Genomic DNA, 23,344 nt, shown 5'->3' with positions numbered 1-23,344 from the left:
CTACGAACGAGCACACATCGTAGGATCCGATCCCCGGCGTATGTTTCAATCGCGGTTCGATCGGCCGGTCCGTACGTGCGCGCTTCTTTCCACGTTGCACACAGCGTTGCGAAACGTTGATCGGCGTGACTAGCCGTGTAGAGCGGTGGTGTCTTGCCGGTGAACTTACCGCGCGCGAAAGTGAAAGTGAACGTCGCAACTTCGACGACACGGAGGCGAAGTCATTCGGAAATATCGCCGTATCGACCCGGCGGATGAGACGGCTCCAAGTACCCGCGAGATATTGACGATACCTCGTCCGAGTTATCGAGTGTCGTGTATATCAAAGCGTCGCGATCGAAAGTCGATATCAATCAGAGGGGGCTCTTTAATTCTTCCTGCGGACGTCGAGTAAATCGTCCGTCGGAGCCCGCAGGTAGTAGCTGTAAAACGGCTTTGTGTCGTCGACGTGTGATACGTCTCACTTAAATGCGGCGCGCGATGTCGCGGGACACGACGACGGCCGCCTGTTTGCGGCGGTTACTAACAAGACGCGGGGTCGAGGACGAGAGAGAAGGAGAGAGGACCTGCACGAAAACGAGCGAGGGACAAGAGCTTTGTGCGCGGCTTTGTCCGCTTTTTTTCACTATTATTACCCGACGATTGCCCCGATACGAGAGCGATGTATCGGTAGCAGCTGGCTCCTACGTACACAGCCACGCGACGTGCCTACACACTGACGAGGCTACACAGACAGCGGATTATCGCGCGTTGCTTGTACGGCGCAGTTTCATACGACCGGGTGATCGTAAAGCCCCGGTTCCACGGTGCGAGACGGCGGCCGGTCGCGGCGGGAAGAAGGGCTGCGCCGGGGCAGGTGTCGATATAATCGAGAGAGGCTTGCTCGTCGTTAAAGTGCCACGTAGACACCGTACTAGCGGCAGCAACATCCAGCAGCTAGCTAGCAGCAGCGTCCACGCTAGCGGTAGCAACGGCGCCGACAGTAGCAGCCCTCGTTAAGGCAAAAACGCGAGAGATGATGGATGGATGCTAAATTGCATTAATTAAATCCACCGTGACACCCTCGGCCGGCGAGCAGCCCTTGGTATCACTCGGCGGCATTGCTCCGGCTTGTCTGTGATCGAGACGTGAGCCGTTTAACGGGGTGTGGGTCACTTTGATGATCACACCCCGTACCGACGACCGTCGTACCTTCTCTTTCTCCTTCGAGTGGGGTCGCCCTTTTCTCTCTCTCTCTCTCTCTCTCGTCTCGTCGCCCCTCGCGCCCATCTTCCGCGCAACACCCATCACAGCGTATGTGCAACGACGGTCTATCAAAGACGCTTTACCTGACTGAGTGTTCTGCGGATCGGAACGGAATGCGGGGACTGCGAGACGCGTTTTGCACGACGAGCTTACACGGCCGGCGCAACAGCGCGTCTCCTAATCGGCCGCAGACGCACATTACGGTCCTACTAAAATTAGCGAATATGCGAACGGTGTCACGTGCTTGTTTTCCCGTATAGCCTTACGCGGACGGTGTCTTGGGAGGGTTAGACGAGATGGGTTCGCCAATATCAAGTAAAGCGTGCACACGACGGTGCACTAATTTTAGTCAAGCGTAGGTGTCAAACGAGAAAGGTTCGTGCGCGTCGTATTTTACAGATTGTTTAATTGCTCAAGTATACAAATTAGAGCTAGATATTATATTTGAAACTTCGAATTTCCGATGTTGGAATATTCGATATTTCAGAAAATATGTGTCGTTTTGCAGGCGTCATAAGTGGTACTTATTGTCCTAGAAAATGTGATTATTTTCTTTATTGCGTTATGCTGTTACATTTGACGGGAAAATTTGCTTTTATTTTAAAACAGAGTTAATGAGATTTGTTGTTTATCATTTGTGCTTTTTTTCATTCGCTTCGTTTTAAACTACAGACAAATACAAATCTTAAGATTCAGCTAAAAATACCCCACAAATAACACGTATTTTAGAGACGATCTTTTCAAGGTCTTGTTATTTAAAAGACGTCTCTACGACGTCTTTGGATGTTTTAATGTATTACCTGAATTAAACTGATACTCTCTGATAATATTTGTTGCATTCTTCAAAATTAGTTCCATCAACAGCTTCGATATTTCGAGAATCTTCGAACAGAGTTCGAAGCCCCGAATAATTCGACTTCGAATGTTCGAACTTCGTCGTCAAATGTCGAATTATAGTGAAGCTTCGAAGCTTCGAATACGTTGAATAGTACTACTCCTAATATACGGATATGTTATAACAGTGGGAGTAAAAGAGTAAAGTTTTCCTCGAGCGACAACACGCTATTCCCGAATTTCGCCCTTCGAGCGTACGGTAGACGCGCGCCGCAGCCGTTTATCAAAGGCGCTTCAGCCGAGTAAGTATTCCACGGATTAGAACGGAACGCGATCTAAGCCGCGAAGGTAATTGGGCGAGAATGCGAGAATTGCGCCGGCTTCATAATCGACGATGGAATCGGCTGGAGTTGAACGCACACAGGATACCTAACGGAGCCGAATCCATTAATCATGCATGAGAAATCAGAAGAGACACCGTCGCGGACGTCATTTCGCCAACGTTGCTCCTGACTTTTAATCTTGCAAAAAGGACCGATTGTCAGATTCTTCTTCCATCGACGATGAGAAAAAAGCTCTCTCGCGCGTCCCGCACGCGTCCCGTTCTTTGTACCGCGTCAATCGAAACCTACCATCCTTCGCTCGATAGTCTTTCAAATCGCACACACGTATGACTCGGCAACCCATTTACATTACATCGAAGTTTAATGCCCTCTTTTCGTTGCGGAATCAGCGTGTACCCGCAACCGTGGTCTTTGTAAATTCAACATTTTTCTTTGACGTGCTCACTCCGGCTGTTTCGTTCGGGATAAAGCCGCGGCGGGACTGTTAAGCGGATTTCGCGGAACAAAAGAACATACGGATTCTTACGGCCAAGTGAGATGTTGGCCGGATCCCATACGGAAGAGGCGACCATTATACGTTTTTCGTCCCTCCCTCCCCCTCCCCCCACCGAACGAGATGATGAGATCCCGATGCGTACCATGTGTTTTGGATGAGAGATAAGTGAGAGCGGTGCCGCATAGGTATTAAGTATAATTTAGTGGATTACCCTCCTACGGACACACCTTTCGACCGGCGAAAAGGAGAGGAAGACACCGAAGAGGGTGGAAACGGTATCTTGTTATGCAAGGTGGGACTAACGTTACCGCTGTATGAGTGCGATTATACCGGGGGTACCGGCGCTGTCGTGTCTCTCGGCGGAAGGAAACACTGAATAATAAGAACGAGACAGCCGGGCAATTACGGCCGCTGTTTAGGGCCTTCGCGTGCGATATGGATAGACGATGCTTCTCTCAGCCGCCGACGCGTATTAGACGGTAATTGTTGGCGATTATCCGCAAGCGTGAAAGTTTATAACGATAATACATCGTTACACGTCACGAATATATATATATATATATATCCGCCGTAAAATGCGCGTATTGCAACGGCCGGTCGCGACGTAACTCTCGTCGATTTATTATTATTTCCCTCCTGCTCGTTAGGCTTCCATGACACGCGCAAAAACGCGCAAGCGGTAAGACGTAAGCGGTAAGCAAATTGACCAATCAGAGTGGGTTATTTTTATACCGTAAGGGGAATAATTGGCTGTGATTGGTCAATTTTCTTGCTGCTTACGATTTTTCTATGCGTCACGGCTCTTACCCTCCGTATTGAAGCAGGCATTTTTACGTATACGAGCGAGGGAATAAGAGAGAGAAAGAGAATGGCTGTAGAAGTGAGGAGGCGGAAGACCGTGCGAAATTACAAGACACGTGGAGCTGCGCTCGACTAAGGGACGCGGATTTTGTTGATCCTCGTGGCGACAAATATTTTCGATTCGTTCGTTCGCACCCAAAAAGGGATCCGCCGATTCAGACGCGCGACTCAGGCGCAACGAGGCGTGGGAGCTTCAAAGGCGCGCGAAGCGCCTCCGTGGAATAAGAGGATAATGTGGACACGATTTGACGTCTTTGAATATTTAATATCGCGCGCCTGAAGCCGTCTCATCACTCGCGTCTTACGACGGATCAGACGCTCTCTACCATTGAAGTGGAACTAACGAAGGATCATGTCATCCGTGAAGTAACATCGGCCTGCATGACTGATCACTTCCCGATCGTTCGATATATAGACATCTTTTTCTGCGCGAAGTGCTTGCTTGGATTCTGCTTTTTTTTTCGCTCATTTCTTCCCTCGCATCATCGTCAAGGATAAAAAGACGGCAGCTCTTACGGTAAGGTCAAAAGTGACAACTCTTATAGGATCGTTATTCCAACGTGAAAATGAGAATACGCGGGTATCCCGGCGTCCGTAAAATTCGCATGAGAATTCACGTCAAATTTCTCCAGCGCATCCATCTTCAGCGCCGCTCTCACCTTTCTCGTGTCCCACCTCGACGAGCGCGAGATTCTCGCGGCCACGTCCCCGCTCCCTTGCGTCGTGTGCACCGACGCTTTATATTTCAAACGTTGAACGCGAACGGCAGTGAGACGGCAGTTTACGGTTTTTCCGGCGATTTGCCGGCTCTTCACCGGCACGCATCTCCCGAAAAGACGGCGGCTCGGATGAACCGCCGGTGGAGTAAGAGCGGTCGCAAGAAACGACGATGGCGGCAAGGGAAACGACCGAATAGCCTCATGCAATTCTAAACTATTTCAATGAAATGGGATAGACCGACCGGCGGATTTGTTGGTCGCGGCACCCGACCGACCACCTTCGCGTAGGGCAAGGCGAGACCTAAGAAAAGCCACGCTTCCACACCGGCTCGCCTCTCTCCCTTTGTTCTAAAATTCTTACGACTTCCCTTACCCCCGACTGCAACCCTGTCGCTCTGCGAACAACAAAGGAAGTGGTCTGTAGCCGGCTACGGCGGTATTACCTGGTACCACCGCGCGCGCGTCTGCGAGGATACAAAATTGTCTCCACTTCCGCGTTACCGCGAGACACTTTGTACCGTGGCCTGGATGCAACTTTCTTCCTCGCGGCTCGGGACCCCGGCTCGGCTAACTCAGAGGATTTTCGCATTAGCATATCGACTTATTCATATACCACGCTTGACTTCGTTGCCGCAGCATCCTTCGGACCGCATCCTGCGACGACGCGCGTAGTCGAGAACTCCGGCGTATTTCGGCCTTTCAGAAATTCTCTATGGCGTGTCCGCCACGGCGAAGCGATACACCGCGATTGCAAAGAGGATTCCGACAGTGCGACGTCGTTATCTCATCTGTGTCGATCTTCTCGCAAAGCACACGCGCTTCCGGCGAAAGATAGATAGATTAGATGCGCTAAGCTCGATTCTTCGTTCATTGGTAGTCGCGTGTCGCATCGGAAATGTGAGACTCGCGATTGAAAGTTGCAGGTGGTACACGGAAGGATGATAATTCGATCGGCATAATCGCGTTCGCTATCCTTCGTCCCGTGCTCGACTCGTACAAATAATATGAATAGTCACCTAGAATAACAAGATTTCGCCTGTGCATTATAATTAAATTTGCATGCACTCAGTAGACCGCTAACCGAATTTTCGCTAACGAAATGATTTAGTCGGAATAATCGTGTTAACCGTTTCACTTCAATTAACGTTCGTTTGCATCAACTATGAAACCGGGACGTGGCATTGCGCATGTATGTCGAAGTTCAATTATTAGCATTCTTCTATTTCAAGTAATACGGTCCCCGCTCTACACGCGATTCCACTTATCATTTGTCCGTGTAATTGACAAAGACGATCCGTATGGAATTCGAAAAGTATTTAATAGTAAAGTGAATTGTTCAAAGTATAATTAGAAAAACAGAGATAAATTGAAATTATGAAAAGCGGAATCTTCTTATTAAGTTTCGTGATATTTCTTGTGTCATCTCCGCGTTGCTTTTAGAGATATTTATAAATTGTTCTCTAAATTTCTTGGAAATCTTTCCTTTCGAAAAATGAAGTGGCAACCAAGTAAATCAAATTGGAATGACTTTTCATTCTTATGAAGTATTCTTTCTCTTGTGGGAAGTGAATATTCATTTCGTACCGAATCTAACCTAATCTAATAGCGTATGTTATAAGTAACAAGATGATCACGCCTTACTTGATACTCGCCGTTATGTTCTTTTCTTGGTTCACAATTTCAGTTCACAATTACGTTTATTACTACAATTTTTTACTACACTTCATACAGAGAAAACGTAAATCTGAATAAAAATATTTAAAAAGCTATTTAATTTCTCTTTTAAATATTATTAATATTTAAAAAGTTTTACTAATTTACGAGATAATGTATTTCTATTATAAAATATAAAGAGTAAAGTGGGAATTCTGTTGGGTTTGGGATTGTAGACAATATGAAATTTACTTAACAATCAAAGCGAGGTGGCGTGGTGTGACATGTAGCAGACTTAAGATCGCGAAATTTTGGATTTAAATCCAGATCGTGGTAAGTAATTTTTTCAAATACAGCGGAAATGGAATCAATTAAAATGTATATAATTGAGAAGATTTTGAGACAAAATCATTGATGACACCTTAAGAACAACGCAATAAAAGAATATATTTTACGTGTTAAAGAATGTAAATTAAAAGAATTCACTCTATTTATGACGGCCATGAAAAATTTTACAGTAAAAATTCACTTCAATCGAATGAAACATTCCAAACGAAAAGTTTATTCTACGGTTGGAACATTCACTCTTGTGAAAAGTGAAGTGTCATTCCATTGCGATCGGCAGTAACTTTATAATCGCCTGAGTTCTCACTCGTTTGAAATGAGATTTCAATCCAAGAAATTTAGACATTAAGCTGTCAAAATTAATCATCCAATTTTACATACACGAGTCTCGATCTTAATATCACGTTTTCTTTACGATCAAATGCGTCACGAATGATATATTTTTCATCAGCATTTCGTGCGCGCTCATTGATAAACGGGGCGTGGAGCTTCGATAATCGCATGAGAGATCCGTCGGAAGATTTGCTCCGAATCGAAGGGAGCTTATCGAAGATTTTCCGGATACGGCGAAAGAGAGAGAAAGGTGCGTTCGGCATCCCCCGATCAAAAAAGCGAGGAGAAGAAGAAAAAAGAGAAAAGCGCGCGGAGCTTCTTCATAATTCAGACGGCGCCTTTGAAAGTGCCGTAAAGTCCGACTTGGAGCATCCGTTCGCCCCCGTGCTGTCGCGCGACCTAAAATTTTTCATGGCCGTCATAAAAAGCGGGGGCGCGCGAGGGTTACGAGAAATATCGAGGGCTGACGCTTCCTCGCTTGTTCGCGGCGAGCAAGTAACTCCGGATTGTGTGAGGAGCCGGCCGTGGATCATAGAGTCGTGCCGCACGACTCTGGAGCAGCTCCGGCCGAGTGGAGCCGACCCCGGCCGAACGGCTCCGAGCGCGGCTGAACGCGGCAACGCGCGTCAGAGAGTAACAGTCGTGCCGCGGCCTCCGACAGGGGAGGTCTGTACCACGGTCGTTCGTCTCGTGATCTGACGATAGTCCACGGTGGGTAGCGTCGCGACACACACACACGCCGTTCAAACGTCAGCGGTTCCATCATGTTGTGACGTAGCACTCGCAACGTCGCGTCGCGTCGATCGTCTCGTCATCGCGAAGATGTACGCGCGATAGGGGATAAAAGCGACGCGTTGCCTCCGAGATCGCGACCACCGCCACTCGCGAGCAACAGATGTGACATCGTACGCGGCTCGTTCTTTATATTTAGTTGATCAAGATTTCCTCAGTTAGTAACACACGGTACGGCACGCTCGGCAACGCTAATGACGGATCTCGGGCGTTTCACTGACGGGAGATAAAGGGAAACGTTCTCACTGTTCGGGGACCGAGTCGTGGATGGATAACATCGGCCACCGGCGGATAAATAAGAAAAATCACCGCGGAATCCACGCTCTCTCGCGATCGCTGCGAGAATCGTTCGCCGTTGCGCCGTTCTAAGGGCTCACCTGCGGCTTCGCTCGAGGGCACCGGAGCGCGCACGAGGAGAGTAAAAGGCGAAGGAAGAGAATTCCTTTGTCCTCCGTGGCGGAGCGAGGTGGACGAACAGTGGAGAGAGGGACGGCCGAACGGAGCAGCACGCGGTCGAGTTTCTGCCTTGGAGTATACCTGTCAGTGAAGCTCGACAGAGACGGCTGTTAAACGAGAGGAGAGAGACGCCCGGTGAACGGCCGTCGTTGTCGTTGCCAGCGGCAAAGGGCAACAACCACGCTGCGGCTGGAGTCTCTACCTACTATCCAAGGCCAGGGCGTCGCGGCCCACGCGGTCCTTTGTAACCACGACGCGTCATCCGCGGGCTCCGAGAAGAAGTAACGCAGTGACGATCGATCGCCCCTGTGTGATCGCGCGAGATGCCCCGGAATCATTAGCGACCAGCGCGCCCACTTTTCCTCGCTTCTTCCCCGGCGATTTCGGGCGGGAGTGAAGGTGCTTCGGTTTCTCTCGTGATCATGCAGCGGCAGAGGCTATCGGACGCCATGACGATGGTTAGGGCAGCTGTTCTCGCAGCTGTCCTGGCGCAGCTACTGGGCCCTAGCGTGGCCAACAGGCCCGCCGGTGCTCACCCCGGACACGCTTACTTCGAGCAGCCATGCTGCGGCCGATCCCACCTCAGACATCACAAAGGTCAGATATTATTGTTAAGCGTTATTTTGCTATACAAGCCAAAGAGAAGTCCACGGTGACCTCCGTGATATCACGAAGGAATATCATGATACGCGTTGGCTCCTAAACGCCTCGATGTTTACTTTCCGAGTGTCCTCTGCCCGGAGCGGCAGAGTGTATTGTTGTTACGCGAGCGGAAACAATATCGTCACGATCGTGATGAGGCGCGCTCTCGGTGATCGGATCGGTGTGATTATTGGCAGGTGCCTGTGGTCAGAGCGAGAACCGTGCTCGTTGAAAATGAGGAGCCGGCAATGGCGATATTCCCACGGGAATATTTCAACCAGCTGCCGATTATTTCGGTTGCGGTAGGACAGGCTCGTGGCGCGCGAACGGAAGCGGAAACGGACGGAGCGATAGCGACGGCCACGTGGTATCGTGATTTTTCGCCCTCATCGACTGTCGAACGCTCGCCACTGTGACGGAGGCGCATGTTTCGCATTGAGTTTCCCATACATCCTCGCGAGATAATCACACACACAGGCAATGCCGGATAACGCGGAAGTTGTAACCTGCACTAGGATATATTACGCAACATTTGTTGGGCGCGCGTACGATATTTCCGATAGCAGGCGGAAGCGATACGCGGAATAAAAGCAGTCTGACGTGCCGTTACGATATTCCGAATGCGATGCGCTGGGAAAAAAATATTAACGGCGTTATTAATATTAGCCAGGTGATCCGGCAGCGGGGATGCGTCGAGCGCGTTTCTCGCCATCTCTCACGTTCTCTTCGGAGATGACGTCAACGCGTGAATCTCGCGGCAATCGAACGCGCGCACCGATCGCGAGTAATCGCGGGAAATCGGTCGCGATTAATTTTGCAAACGCGCCGGCCAAATTATACATCGGCTACTTTGCGCATTATTTCGCCGAGACTGTCGGTCATTTGCAACAGAAATTCGCGCGAATGAGCGAACTCGCACACGCTACGCGCTGCAAAAGGCGCTTGACGAAACACAATTGGCGCGTCCCGCTCAAGCAGGCGGATTTTAAAGGAAGCTTATCCACGTAGAAAAACTTAGGCAGTTCGCTTTCTTTCGTAATCACGAGTGTATCTCGTGGCAATAAACTCTCGAGCGGTTCGATTCACCGCCAAGGTCGAGCGACCATGCGTGGATCCTAGACGGTCCTCGTTAGTGTAGACGATGAGTTAGGATTTGAGCTCGGCGGGTATACTTGTTATGTACAGTGCCGTACATTAACACTGTTCTACTTCCTAGGCATGTAGCGATATGGGAAATCTCGAATTAGGCGTATCGTTTCTGAACATTCGTGCATCGTGACCGCTGATTCCGTGAACCGGCAAAGATGCTCCAAAGCATCAGTCTCATGAAGCACTCAGAAATGATGTGTCTAATTCCGGCCATCATTATGGCTAGGAAACAGGACTAGCATTAACGCACGACACTGTACATTTTTCTTCCTCTGACTGTTTTTCTTCCTTCTGACTGTTTACATTATTTACTTTGACACGTAGCGATTACACGACAACGAATCCGTCGAAGAAAAACAAAAGCCATCTGCGAGGAATTGAGACGACGGAAATGGGGAACTGGAAAGTGAGGGACGGAGAGAGTTTGAACATTGTTTTTTTCGGAACATTAACAGTGAAATCAGACACGCGCGATAATTTTTATCACCAACATAATCCTCTCCTCGAGGAGATTTCGTCCGTGTTATTTCCCGCCGTCTCCTCTGCAAAAATCAATTATCGTTTTCGTTTCGTGTCACGTCTGCATTACCCTCGGTCGATTTAATTTACGCCCTCGTGAGACGTGATTTCCGTCGGATAACAAAACCTCCGACACTTCCGGCAAGGCGCGAAATCTCTCTTCGCGTCGCGATACACATCCGGGATTAAATTTCCCGCTGTTGTTCTTGAGGGATGCTACTCCCCTCCCTCCCCCTCTTTAGCGCCGCTCGCGCTTCGTAATATAAATCGTTTTAAGAGAACGGACGGTACGAGCGGTGCGTAAAAACGAACGTACCCCGACATGCCCGTTAGCGTACATCACTAATATTATCTCGGGGAGGGCCTTGCCACGCGATATTACGGGGGCTTAGAACGCCAGGCTGACTTCATTATGTGCCGGGGGAGAGAGAACCGTCGAATGGAATGTGGAATGGTCGGTTGGCTGGTCGGACGGTTGGCTGGTTGGCTTGCTGGCTCGGGTCGTATGTGGAAGTCGAGTATCGCCGGTGCGTGCGCCGGCTCTCGCATGTGTTACACGTAAGCAAGAGACCGCACGCTGGGGAGAGACGCGTTGCTTACGATCGCCTCGCACGCACACATACGCACGCACGTGTATCCGCGCGAGAGCCCACGCGAGTCTCTTCCTACGAGAGAGAGAGACCGTTTTCCGGGGAACTTTTTTTGCGGATTTGCCACCGGCTAACCGGCTCTGTTTTCCTTGTCGCGCGCTGATGGCGGAATTTTCATTACAATAGCCGTTATTGTTGCTCGAGCTCGCCGTCGTTTCGGCGGAATGCGCGTACACGCGGAATGTCGCGCTCACGCGGCATTCGCCGAAGCGCGCGCGCTCCGTTCTCTCACAACCTGGTGATGCTCAGCGACACTCGTTCGGAGTTATCGTTGACTCGTTTCACCGCCGCGCATGCCGCGAATACCGCGACCGGAAGTACAACCGCTGCTACGGTCTTAAATGACCGTCTAATCTTATTTTTGCGCGCTGGTGTTCGCACTGCGACGCGTTTTCCATCGCGAGCGTGAGATATCGTATTAATACCGCGAATTGGCGCTGACGCGTGACCGTTACTTGAGAGACGCGCGATAAGATATTACGAATCTTCCTCAAACAGTCCTTGTCGTAGAAATATCGATGGCCGCTGAAAGTCGAAGCGATCCCGAAGCGAATTCCCGGGTTGGAATTTAAAATTTTAATAATTTCGAATATTTTCTGTAAACGTATAACATGCGACTTGGAATCATTCTAGAGGCTCTCTACAGCACTGTAATTATGTTCAAGTGTGTTATTTTTACACGCATAAACGTCTAAAAGTGACATATTTGATCGAAACTCTCTTCACGTGTTTCTTGCCGTTTTAGATTGCGTCATTCAAAACGTTTAATCGCACTAAATTATAAGTTAACACCGTCCAGTCGTGTGAAATGACGTATTCGAATTTCAAGCTGCAAGAGATGTGTAAGAAAAACCTCAGCTTTAGGGAGTAACACACTTGGATCTGCAGTGAAGTCTTTAAGTCTCATGTCACGGAGAAAACGGAAATAGGTTCCGAATAATTCGTAGCACCGAAAGGAGCACAATAGTAACGCTATATATCAGCCGGTTCTCCGATAAATCTGCCAAAATTAATGTAGAACTGAAATTTCGACTGGAGCGTGTTCCGAAACTTGCTGCGAAAGATTCAAGAACGCGTCGTGCGTCGCAGCGGCGTCGTGAGTCCTCCTTTTGCACATGTACCTTGCACGGGGCGTTAAGACCGTGCATAGTGTGTCTATTGCACTTGAGCGCGCAGCACAGCGCATTGATCTAATCTGTACTTGCGGGTGGGTACCTATGCCACGAAGCGATCATGAATCCCGAGCCCTTCGTATCGGATCTCTGGTAACTAACGGAACGGATATTAATTTCGACGGGCTTCTCAAACCGATCTGCTGATCCAATTTGCACGCATATTTGACGTGTAACCCGCCGTACACGCACGCGGGTAATGAAGTTGCTCGAAACTCCATACGACTGTGTCCCGTTGTATTAAACCGCGCGCGTCTCGAGATACCAATAGCCTCGAGATTCGCGACAATAACGAGGGGCGTCCGGCCTCCTCGATCTCGGCACATTTGATCGGCATTCGAACGCTCGCTGACACGACGAGTGTCGAATTCGATCATAGATATGAGAATACGTAGACGAAGCATAAGACTCCGCTTTATGCACGATTATTGTTGGGTTACTGAATTGTTGTTGGGATAAAAACAGTGCGACAGTTCTCTGCATCGCACAGGACTGTAAAAATCTTAGTAACAATATCATACACATTTTTTTCAACTATTTCCACAATAATTCATCAATTCCACTCATTGTAGCAATATCGCAGAAAGCTGAAGTATAAGTATGCCCCCCCCCCTCCCCGTTCCGAATCTATCACCCTCGCTAACGTTCCCACCATATATTTTTACGTCCCCGAGTTGAATAAGTTTTCTTTCAGCGCGGCTCGAATGATATCTCATTATCCGTTCCTGTGGTTTATCTTTTCCTGCTTTTTCTTCTCCCCTCCTGTCTTCCGATTCTTCCATCCGCGTTCAAGTTTTCCTCGGCAGATCATCCTGCACGAAGCCTTAATTCGCCGGTAAATCCGTGAGATTCGGACAGCATCGGTCTCTTTGCACTACATCGAGATTTGCGAACGATGTTTGCGGAAGTAGCTAGGCAAAGAGAGAAGTAGGAAAAGCAAGGTGGAGAGGACGAAGCGCGGTCGGTCGGTCGTACGCGGACCGTGAAAGTTTTCCTTTGGTCGGCCAAAGGTCCCAAAGATTCCCGAGATTAAAAGCTCACGAGTCAACTGCATCGCGACCGGTGGTTCCTTACAACCGGCAGCCAGTATCCCTTTCCTGCCCGCTATCGCTTCCGTTAGGGCCGCGTAATGAGCGACCGCAGCCAAGAACTCATCCCGCGGTATTCGAAGCCGCGCATTCCTGCGGCCGGGTCAGCATGAATGCCGAGACACACTGTCTTTGGGAAGCCTGCGAAGTTGGATCATCAGAAGCAGCGGTACGCTTTCGTACCACGGCGAATTATTCCCTTTGAAAAGGCCCCTGCGAGCGCGCGTGTCTTCCACGGCCACCGAGTGAAAGGACGGGGCATAAACCCATGCCTCGACTCTTGCAAATCATTCCCGAAGTTTCGCTGGCCGATTCATCGTACAGAGAGAGAAAGAGAGGCAAGTTCGGCCGAAGCGCGCTACGATTTTCGCGAGTGCGACGTCAGGCGACGACGCGGCAAAAAGAGCCGGCGGAATCGATTAATTCCCGCTACGCGTTACTCGTGCCGTTTCTTAGCTGCTTCGAGATTTTTTCCCCTTCTCGTCTCGCCGAGTCTATGCCTCTGCAAGTTCCTCTCTCTCTCTCTCTCTTTTCCCGGTGGTAAAAAGCGCGCGAGACTGCGCCAACTTGTCCGCGAGCGACGCGGCGTCGGGGGCGGAAGCGTCGGATAAAGAAGAGAGCGCGGCGGGGAGGGTGAGAACGCGTGGCGCGAAGACACGACCCAAGTTCGCGCGATCGTTGGTGGGCGTGCACACAAAAGCGGGAACTTTGTTGCGAAATCCCGAAGCTCGCGAGTCACGGGGGGAGGAGGGGGGAGGGCTAAAGTGCTGGTGCAAATCGGCGCCCGAACGAGAAAGATAGTCGCCCGTCCTATCGATTCACGAACGCGCGTTCGTCCCCGCGATGGAATATAGTTCGTAACTTCTTCGTCGTTGCTTTTACGTAATCGCGAAGCGGAATCCGACGCGGCTCGTCGTAGCGGGTATTACTACGGACGGAGAACGAAGAGCGGCGAATTCTCGGCCGTTTAACCTAAACCAGTCGCGTGAGCTTCATTTTAATCGCCGCTTTAATCGGATTCGAGTCGCGCTCGCGCGAACTTTAATTCCCGTCCGCATACAAAGAGTTTAACAAAACGCGAATTAAATTAAACAGACATTTATTTTTTCTCGCGCCCGTTGCCACGAACACGTGTACGTTTGACAGCTTACACGTCCGAAAAGGAGCAGCTTTAGCGGCATTAGCTTTCATCTTTTCTTTATTTCGAGCGAAATCCGCTCGCGATGTAAGCCCCGGCTAGAGCGTCCTATACGGGTCTCTCTCTCTCTCTCTCTCTCTCTTGCGAAACGCAAAACAAAAAGTACGCGGACCTCGAGACGAAGACGAAGAGCGAGCGCGCCAAGGGGTGTCGGATATTCCAACGACAGGATTACGTTCACCCCGAACAAGGAGACAGCGAGAAGAGAGACGGGCGGGAGATGGAGAGAGAGGGAGAGAGAATAAGAAAAAAGACTTTCCTTTCTTCTCGCGCCTTCTCTCTCGCTCATCCCTCTTCGCTCTTTTATAGCCTCAGAAAACACTTTGTACCTTGGCGGTGTAAGCGCGCGGAAGTGTAGCCGCGCTCTCGGCACGAGACGATTTCGTCGTTACGAATATCCTTTCGGATAAAGGAGGATAATGAGGATATAATGCGTCGCTTGTGGTGTCTCTTACGTTAGACGCTCAGACGACCGGCTATTTAGGCGCTTAAAATTGTCGCGGCTATAGCGAGAAAGGGAAAAAGAGAGCAAGCGAGGAGAGCAAATGGCACAGGTAAGAATGCTCGGAATCATTTGTACTTTCGAGGCGATTTTCGAGGGCTGCGTCTACTCTCTTCCCCCGGCCTCTCTCGTTCGTCCTTTCAGCCATGGGACTGACCGTTGTGCTCAGCCTCGTCGGGACCGTCAACACCGTCAAATCTGCAAGACGCTCTCTAATTTCTGGAAAGTTTTTATTGAAACTAGCCTTCCGTGCGTGTTATTTTTGCACATTGTCAACACAACACAATACTGTTAAAATCACTCGGAGAAATATTTTATCGGTCCAGCCAGAATTCTAAATGTCACGGGGTAAAATATTTCGCTGTTTTCCGTATCTGCTAGAAAATTGTTTGTGGTACGTAAAATTTACAGCAACAGCATTCTAGCAATATGCATGAGAAAATTTAAATCCTGTTACTAATTTTTAATAAGATGTGTGGATTGGCTTTAAGCTGGATGGACTCTACAAAAAGATTGTCTTGCTAAATCAGACGAATAGTTCAGATAAAAATATTACTTCTTGTTTTTATCGATTACATTACAAATCCATGTTATTTTTACATGCATAAACGTCTAAAAATGACACATTTGACTGAATCTCCTTTTATAGATTTGCTATTTTAGATTACGTCGTTCAAAACGTTTGATCGTGTTAATTTATAAGTTAACATGTCCAATTGTATTAAATGGCGTGATCTAAAACGGCAAGAAATGGTGTAAGAAAGCCTCAGCTAAAATAATACTTGGATTTGCAGTATAATTACGATCAATTCGAATATGTAATAGCAACGGTGGTTTTGCTATAACAGTAAAATTATTTTTCTTCGTGCGGAGGAGCGGAAGAGACAAGGGGAAGAAAGTAAGAGTACGCTACGGATCTAAGTGTGTTATTTTAGCTGCGCCTTTTCTCATACATTTCTTGCCGTTTTAAACCGTTTTATTTGGACGTCGACACGATTAGACCTATTAAAATTACAATTTAACACGATTAAACGTTTTAAATAACGTCGCTTAAAACGACAAGAAATATATAAGAAGAGCTCCAGTTAAACGTAAACGTTCCTTTACGTTTACTTACCTTTTTAAACGTTCACGCGTGTAAAAATAACGCACTTGGATTTGCAGAGCGTAGCGCTTGAAAATCGAAAGTAAAATTAATTCTTAGCGCTGGCACAGATGACGCGCTGTATTTCGGATTTATTCTTCCATCAGTCGGCGATACTTGATTTTTCATACGCCGGCTAAACAGGCGAAGAAACGGCCGAGCGCGCTCATTTTCCGCGCTCTCCGAAATGCTCGGGGGTCGTTCACGACGGCGCACGTTAAACGGGGGAAGTGGGAATACCTTCCCCCGTCATTTATGTGATTCGGGAAGGATTACCGAGCGCGATGCCATACTGGTAATTACGTCCGACGAAGTGTATGATCAACGCCGGTAATAACCGTTATAAGTTCGCCGTCGTGGCGCTCGCGCGCAGGGAAATCCTACGCCGCTGCTAATAAAAATAATATTATTCGCCGGGGCGCGCGCATTATTTTACCCCCGGCGCGCGAAATCTCGCCGGCGTGGAATCTCGCGTCTTAAGTCTCGGCTTTACAGCTGGTCGTTGGCCGCGTCGCTCGGCTGTAAACTTACACGCAGCCGTGTATTACATTCTCCCGGTTCTCCCGAGCATCCGGAGGCCTCGGGCGAACCTTAACGGCGACTTGAGTTCTTCTTTTGCGCGGTTTAACGAGATTCTACATAGAGGCGATTACCTTCGGCCGAGACACTCGTACACGCCGTTGCGCTCCCATCTAATCGGAACTTTCGCGCGCAATCAAATACGTACGGACCGCCATGGGTTTTTGTTAGCGCCGAGGCTCCACGGCTCCTAACGACATGTACTTACTTCGCGAAGTTGCGGACGCAAATGTAAGAAGAAGCGGAAACTTTCGGAAGCGAATGTGCAATCCTGCCGGAACACTAATTCTCCACTGTCATCTGTTTCTTTTTTGTTTTACTTGAGATTAACGGACCAACTGTATCGATCTTCGGTTTATCAGATAACTGTAACAATGCTGGACATAAAAGTTGCGACATCTGTTTTTTGGGATAAGTTTCGGAACGCATCATGTGTCCAATAATAGGACATGTTTCCTAGTTATTCTCAGAAAGTATATTTTCTTATTGGATGTGAGATGCGAGATGTGAAACTCGTGAAAAAAAGTGTTACAACTTTTCTGTCCAGCACTGTACACGGAGAAAAATAATTTGCTGGCGTAGCCAATTTTATGCAGCCGCGGCGGAACATGTCAATTATTATTATCATTATTAAACTTTATTTACGGAAGATCCTTACCTTTAATTCAATACTGTTACATAATGCTTATAACTAAAGAGCGACATGAAAGAAATAAAAAAAAGCATACATAAAAGTAAAAACAGAGTAACATAGTACAAGAAGGAAGAAGAGGAGGATAAATCCTCCACTACTTTAATTACAAAAACCAAAGCAAGATACATGACATGAAAGAAAATAGAAAAAGATATCACGAGGATTTTAAAATTAAGTAACTAATGATAGCACTTTTCAAAGGTGGCAATGACATATAAAGATCGACATTATGTGAACAGCAAAACGATTTTTTTTATTAAGAGTACTGCTGTTCGCCGGATTATTTTGCTGAATATACAAATTAGTAAATGTAGGAAAAACGCTATTTTGTCTTAAGAGTAAATTAACTTATCCTAAGAACAACAAATCCACTCAGAAGAATATTTTCTATCTTGGCGGCAAAACTGTGTCTACTCTAATTAGAAATAATTTACTAATTTGATTATGCTAACCTAATTTTATTGCTGTCGCAATGAACATGCAGTGGCAACGATGGCTTCGCTACAACAGCGAAACTATCTTTTTTCCGTGCACGGAAGACACACACACGCGCGCGTGCGTTAAGTAAGAAGAAAATATCTTATTTAGTAGAATAAATGATATCATCTTTATATCGTTTCCATAAACGCATCGTCGAAGGTTATTTTCTCGCGCGATATTCCACGGTACATTACAATTTTTTTTCATCCCAGCATCAGATCTGAGAATAGAAAAGTAATTCCGTCGCTGAGATTTCGCATTTGTTGTGAAATTATGCTCCGCTGCTATGTTTGAACTCTCTCCTATTCGCTCGATCGAGCGGCTATATATTTGGGAACGAGCACGAAGTGGCTTTTATTATGTTACATTTCGCTTCTTATCCGTGGATTGAAGTTAAAGTAGCTGAAGTAAAGTATGAAAGCCTCGAAAGCACGTCACGAGATGTCCTGACAAATTGGAGTGGAACAACGCGAGGCTATTACGAAGTTGTTTGCTCAGCGTATACCCCGTGACACAGTCAATTGAATATAAATGGAACGCCCGAAGTTATACACCCGTTATGTTTCAATAATTCCGTGCGGGCTTCAATAAGACGACCGTCGCGCATCGACGGCAGACGGTTAATTGTCTTGTATCAATAAACGAGGCGCAGAGATATCATTGACGGTGACCCACCGTTATCGGAATACTCCGCCGTGCAAACAGAGGGTTAGTCATCTAATCGCCCGGCCCCTCTTCCTCCCCCACTCCTCTCTCGAAACGCGCGCGCGTGCACGCATGTACGCACGTACCAAATCCCCGATATAAGTCGCACGGTACTCCATGGACCCTCGAAACCTTCCGACGTGTTCGAAGTTTCTCAACCTTCGCCCCCGGGTAGTCGGGGTGATATCTGTTTGTCACAGGAATTTCAGACCGCGTCGTCGTCTTCGTCGTTCACTGCTTGTAGCGCGAGCGGGAGAGCAGCGGAGAGAGGAAAGGAAGGAGACGTAAGGGAGAGAAAGCGAGAGAGAGATTGAGAGACAGGAAATTGAATCTCGCTTTATCTCGAACGGCGATATTGAAAGGGAAAAAAAAAAGATGATGACAGGAGTCCGCGCCGAGAGCAGAACCGCGCGCGCTCCCTTCGTGTTCTTCATCGACCGAATAAATTGTTACAACCGATATCAACACATCCGCGATACGAGAACTCTCTCAGCCGGCGACGAGTCCCGGCCCGCCGGTTTCGTCGACGCCATTCCCGAATGCCGGGCTGCGTTTCTCTTCCCCCTCGGACAGAAACGCTATCTTATCCTCCGCTGCGCAGGTATGTGCTCTTGTACGTTGCGCAACAGCGGTAACCGAACGACCTCACGCGAGTCCTCGCGCGAGATACTTTTTTCCCGCCACACTTTACGATAATATCGAGAAACCCGGGTTTGTGTGTGCTTCGGGAGACAAAAGATTTCAAGTCTCACGAAACAAGACGCGGGTATAAAGACACCTGTCTCGATCCCCGCCTGTCCATTTTACGTGTAAATTCGCGATTACATTCAGCCGGCGGCTCTCTCTCTCTCTCTCTCGTTCGTTCGTGAGCGACGAGGATCTAATTACACTAACGACCGGCGATAAAAAGCAGCCGACGTCGCGGAATTCGCACGCAATTACCCGCGGTCTCGAGGTGAACCATACACTCGCAAGACACACCGCGGACTTTCGCGGACGAAAGCTCGCACCGGCTCGTTTCGGTGATGCATCATCGACGCAAGCGACCGTGCGGATGATCGCGTGCCCACCTTTTTCACCTCGCATGCATGCCTCCCGAGCGCCGATTATGCACTCATTCGTTTCAACGTGCTCGGCGAACGTCCGGCTGAAGGGACATCGAGCGGCGGCCGGGCGTCGTGAAAAACCACGCAACGAAGAGCAGGAACGGAGGAATAATTGCAGAACGGCGCATAATTTGGAGGCTCTCGGCCCGTACGTGCATATACCTCTCCGAGATACATTTTTACCGCTCCCATCGTTCCCTCCGGCTTGATTAAGTATCTCAATATATAATCATCCCAACCCCCCGTCTCACGCCTCCCCGCGAGGGAACTGAGAACTATGTCATTTGTATAATTTAATGAATATTGACACGGCGCGAGGTCGGATTACTTAACGGCCGGAGCTTGCTAATTTATTCAACGCGAAATTAATCGCGGCGACTTTGATCGAAGTCGTTGAAAAGTCGGCGCCGGCACTCGTAAAGTATATATCTTGCGAAAAGTGCGAAAAGGGATATCGTGCTCTTTCTCTCTCTCTCTCTCTCTCTACCTATCTATCTTTCTCTTTCTCACTCCTCTCTCCGTCGGACGCCGTAATTGGAGCCCGATATATCTTAATTACTTTAAAGTTTATTATTACTTGGAGTCGACAGACGGTGTAAAATCGTCGAGAACGCGAAGCTCGGCCTTTAAGGCACGAACCGTCCGTTCGTCCGCCTGTCCGGCGGAGCTAATTACTTTACAGCCGCGTCCGCGGGTGTACGCATTATGACCTCCCCGTGCCAAATGTTTGTTCTAGCCGCGCGCGCGCGCGCGCTCGGTCTTTGTCAACTGTGGCCTCGCGACCCGAGTATTACGTGAGATTATATCTCCCAGGTTGACGATACTGCGAAATTACGGAAACTAACGCGTATACTGTCCTGTCCTTTAAAAGTCCGCCTAAAAGCACGACGAACCTCGTCGGCGAAATAATGATAATAATTAGGGCTTGCCGGCGGCCGCGTGTAGAGTCCCTATAATAAGAGTCTGGACATCGTATGTCTGATTTTTGCACGGCTCCGCCGTATTTGAGTCAACCTCCGGTTGAGATCATATCAAAGTTATCAGCTAAGTGACAGACTGAGTGAATACAAGCAAAGATTAGCCATTTACGAAATTTACGAAGTGTATTAAGGAAAAAGTGAGTTCGTGTGTTTCGTACTGTGATTAATATATAAAAAAAAAATATGAATAGATAAATGTGTAATGATATTTGTACAAATCAGTACAATTTGTGGACACGTGTGTAGGTTATATTAATGTATCCTCTGTTGCGATATTAAAATGCCTGGTTGTGTTGCTGAATATTGTGATAATTTATCGACTAAAAAATTAAGATAATCATATCCTGTTAAAAGGGAATATCTGTTACATTTACGCTAACATAAGAAAGATCATTACCAAGTCATCAAAAATAAGTATTTCTGTTTGCATGTATTTTAATAGCACTTGAACATTTTGCACATTATGGCCTGTGATCTTCTAGTTTTCGACCCAAATATGCGCTAAAAAAAGGGTTTAGTAATAATCAGCAAGACTTGATTAAATAATTTCAACTAAATTGTTTGATTACTGCATCCAAGTCATTTTGCACCATATATATAGTATATGGTACTATAGTATAGTACATGTATTAAATTATTACCTGTATTAAATTTGGTTGCAGTAATCAAACAATTTAGTCGAAATTATTCGATCAAATCTTGGTAATTGTTCCTAAATCTTTTTTCCAGCATGGCGGCTAAGCGACAGTGTCGGGACTTATTATAAGGATTTTAGATAGCGCGAATTTTTGCCGGCTCCGATGCATTTTGTGCCGACACGTTGATCGAAGGCGAAAGGAAGTTTCGGGATTGCGAGGGTGGCGAAAATTCACGGCAACAAAGGGAAATTGGAGATTGGCCTCGCTTGGAAACCGTGCGCTCTACCGTCGGAGCGAAAGAAGTATTATAACCGTTACCACGGGGGTAATAGTCGACAGGGCCAGTTAATGCTTCGTAATGGTCGAACGAAAGGGCCGGGAATCGCCCTCCTAACAACCTGTACCGGCGGTAACACGACCGCATGGCACCATCAAATCTGATATCGGTGTGTACAATACGAGAAGCACGTCGCGCAAGATCTCGGGTCGTGTGTAAGCTCCCTGTAAAAAAATTACGTACTAACCCGGGGCGCGACCTAGCCGGGGATCGTGGAGATGCGTGTGTAGTTTCGTTTCCGCCGGCGAAAAGGTTAAAGGCGATCGACGGGCAATATGCTTCTAAAAACGACCGTCTCGTCGCCGTTCTAAAACCGTAGAGGGTTTTATATCGCGCTGAGGTATCGAATTGCGTAAAATCGAGCGCGTTTAAATCATTCGGTGATGGTCTCTCGTGGCTTTAAATAAAGCAAGACGAATGGCGTTGTTGTTTCCAAATTAATGTTCGTTTGATACGTAATTGTCGCAGAAGAAAGAAATGTGTAATTATTAATAGTGGCGCGGTATGGAAACGATACGGTTGCAATTATTGACGTGGCAAATGTAGAATCGAGAATATTTTGTGTGCTTAATTAAAACACAACATAACCGAATAAGAGGGCGGGGAGGGCGAATGGGGAGGGGGAGAGAAGGAGGGAGAGGTTGATCCATTTGGATGTAAATTAATTGTTTCGCAATATACGGACAAATGGTTATTAATAAATTATTCTAATTAAAATTCTGATCATTTGCACGTAGTTTGGAGCATAGCGGAGGGAAAACGTCTATGCACAACTGTGATAATTAAAGTATATAAATCCGCACGCGTGCGTACAGGTGAGTTGAAAATTGGCGAAAATTAGCAAGTTTAATGGAAATAATAAACTTCCATAAATTGCATAATACGGGAATTACAATGTGTCCGCACGGTTATACGATACACATACGATTGCATGCATAAACGCGCCTCCAAACACACGTTATCGGACACACCGATATCGGATGTTACGGCTGACAACGCCGATTCCTTCCTTTTCTCCTTCTCTTGAATATTTCTATTTTCCTCGGAATTTTCCAGATGCGGTGGGATGCTTTTAATTTATCCGTAAAACGTAACGAGAGATCAGTTCTGTTGAACTTACCGGGCGGCGTGTACTCACGCTGGCACGCGTGAAAACACCGACCTTCTTCCTGTCCCTTCGGCCCGTACTTGCGACACTGCATTTCTTAATTGTCCTCTAACAAGAGAAGTTGGCACTTGGCACGGTTTGTTGGCCTGTCTCACCTCTTTCCAGCACCCTCGACCCACTCCCAAGAACAGTCACCACTACCTCTACCTTTTCCATCACTACCACGCCCCCCGTTCTTCTTGCTTGTCTCGCTGAACTTCGAAGGAGCCAAGCTCGACCATGTTACAAAGTGATTAGTCGAGTAATACTGCCAGGTTCGCTCTCGCTGCGGTATGTCCTTAATGTGGCGCTGGGTTTGCAGCTGCAGCTGCACATTTCGCCATCCCAATCCTCTTCTTCGGAACTTTGAGCCGCGATCGATTGCCCCGGGGATATCGCGCCGGGAGGGGGAGGGGCGTCCTCTCGGGGTAATTACGGAAGGCACCTCGCGACACTTTGACCGCTCTTTCGCGCGTATGAAAATAATTCCGCGAAAGTAGTCACGGGGGGACGTTCGGGGCTGCGACTTTGCTCAG

At 47.9% G+C, this 23,344-nt stretch overlaps 1 protein-coding gene across 2 annotated transcripts in view; it reads left to right on the top strand.

The window, feature by feature from the left end:
- LOC106750722 (semaphorin-2A) overlaps positions 1-23,344 on the top strand; it is a 189,201-nt gene that overhangs the window by 11,064 nt on the left and 154,793 nt on the right. The window contains exon 1 of one of the 2 annotated variants that reach the window (XM_014631246.1): positions 7,483-8,675. The exons of the other annotated variant lie outside the window; for it this stretch is intronic. Within the exon in view, the coding sequence (XP_014486732.1) occupies positions 8,501-8,675 (175 nt within the window). The 5' untranslated portion in view covers positions 7,483-8,500. Of the gene's footprint in view, positions 1-7,482; positions 8,676-23,344 lie in introns of those variants that run through there. 2 annotated transcript variants of the gene reach the window in all.

This window comes from Dinoponera quadriceps, unplaced genomic scaffold (genome assembly GCF_001313825.1).
Source record: "Dinoponera quadriceps isolate SergipeBrazil2010 unplaced genomic scaffold, ASM131382v1 scaffold5144, whole genome shotgun sequence".
In the NCBI taxonomy this organism is placed as follows: Eukaryota; Metazoa; Arthropoda; class Insecta; order Hymenoptera; family Formicidae; genus Dinoponera; species Dinoponera quadriceps.
The sequence above is the reverse complement of the archived record's forward strand: the minus strand, read 5'-3'. Positions and strand labels throughout refer to the sequence as shown.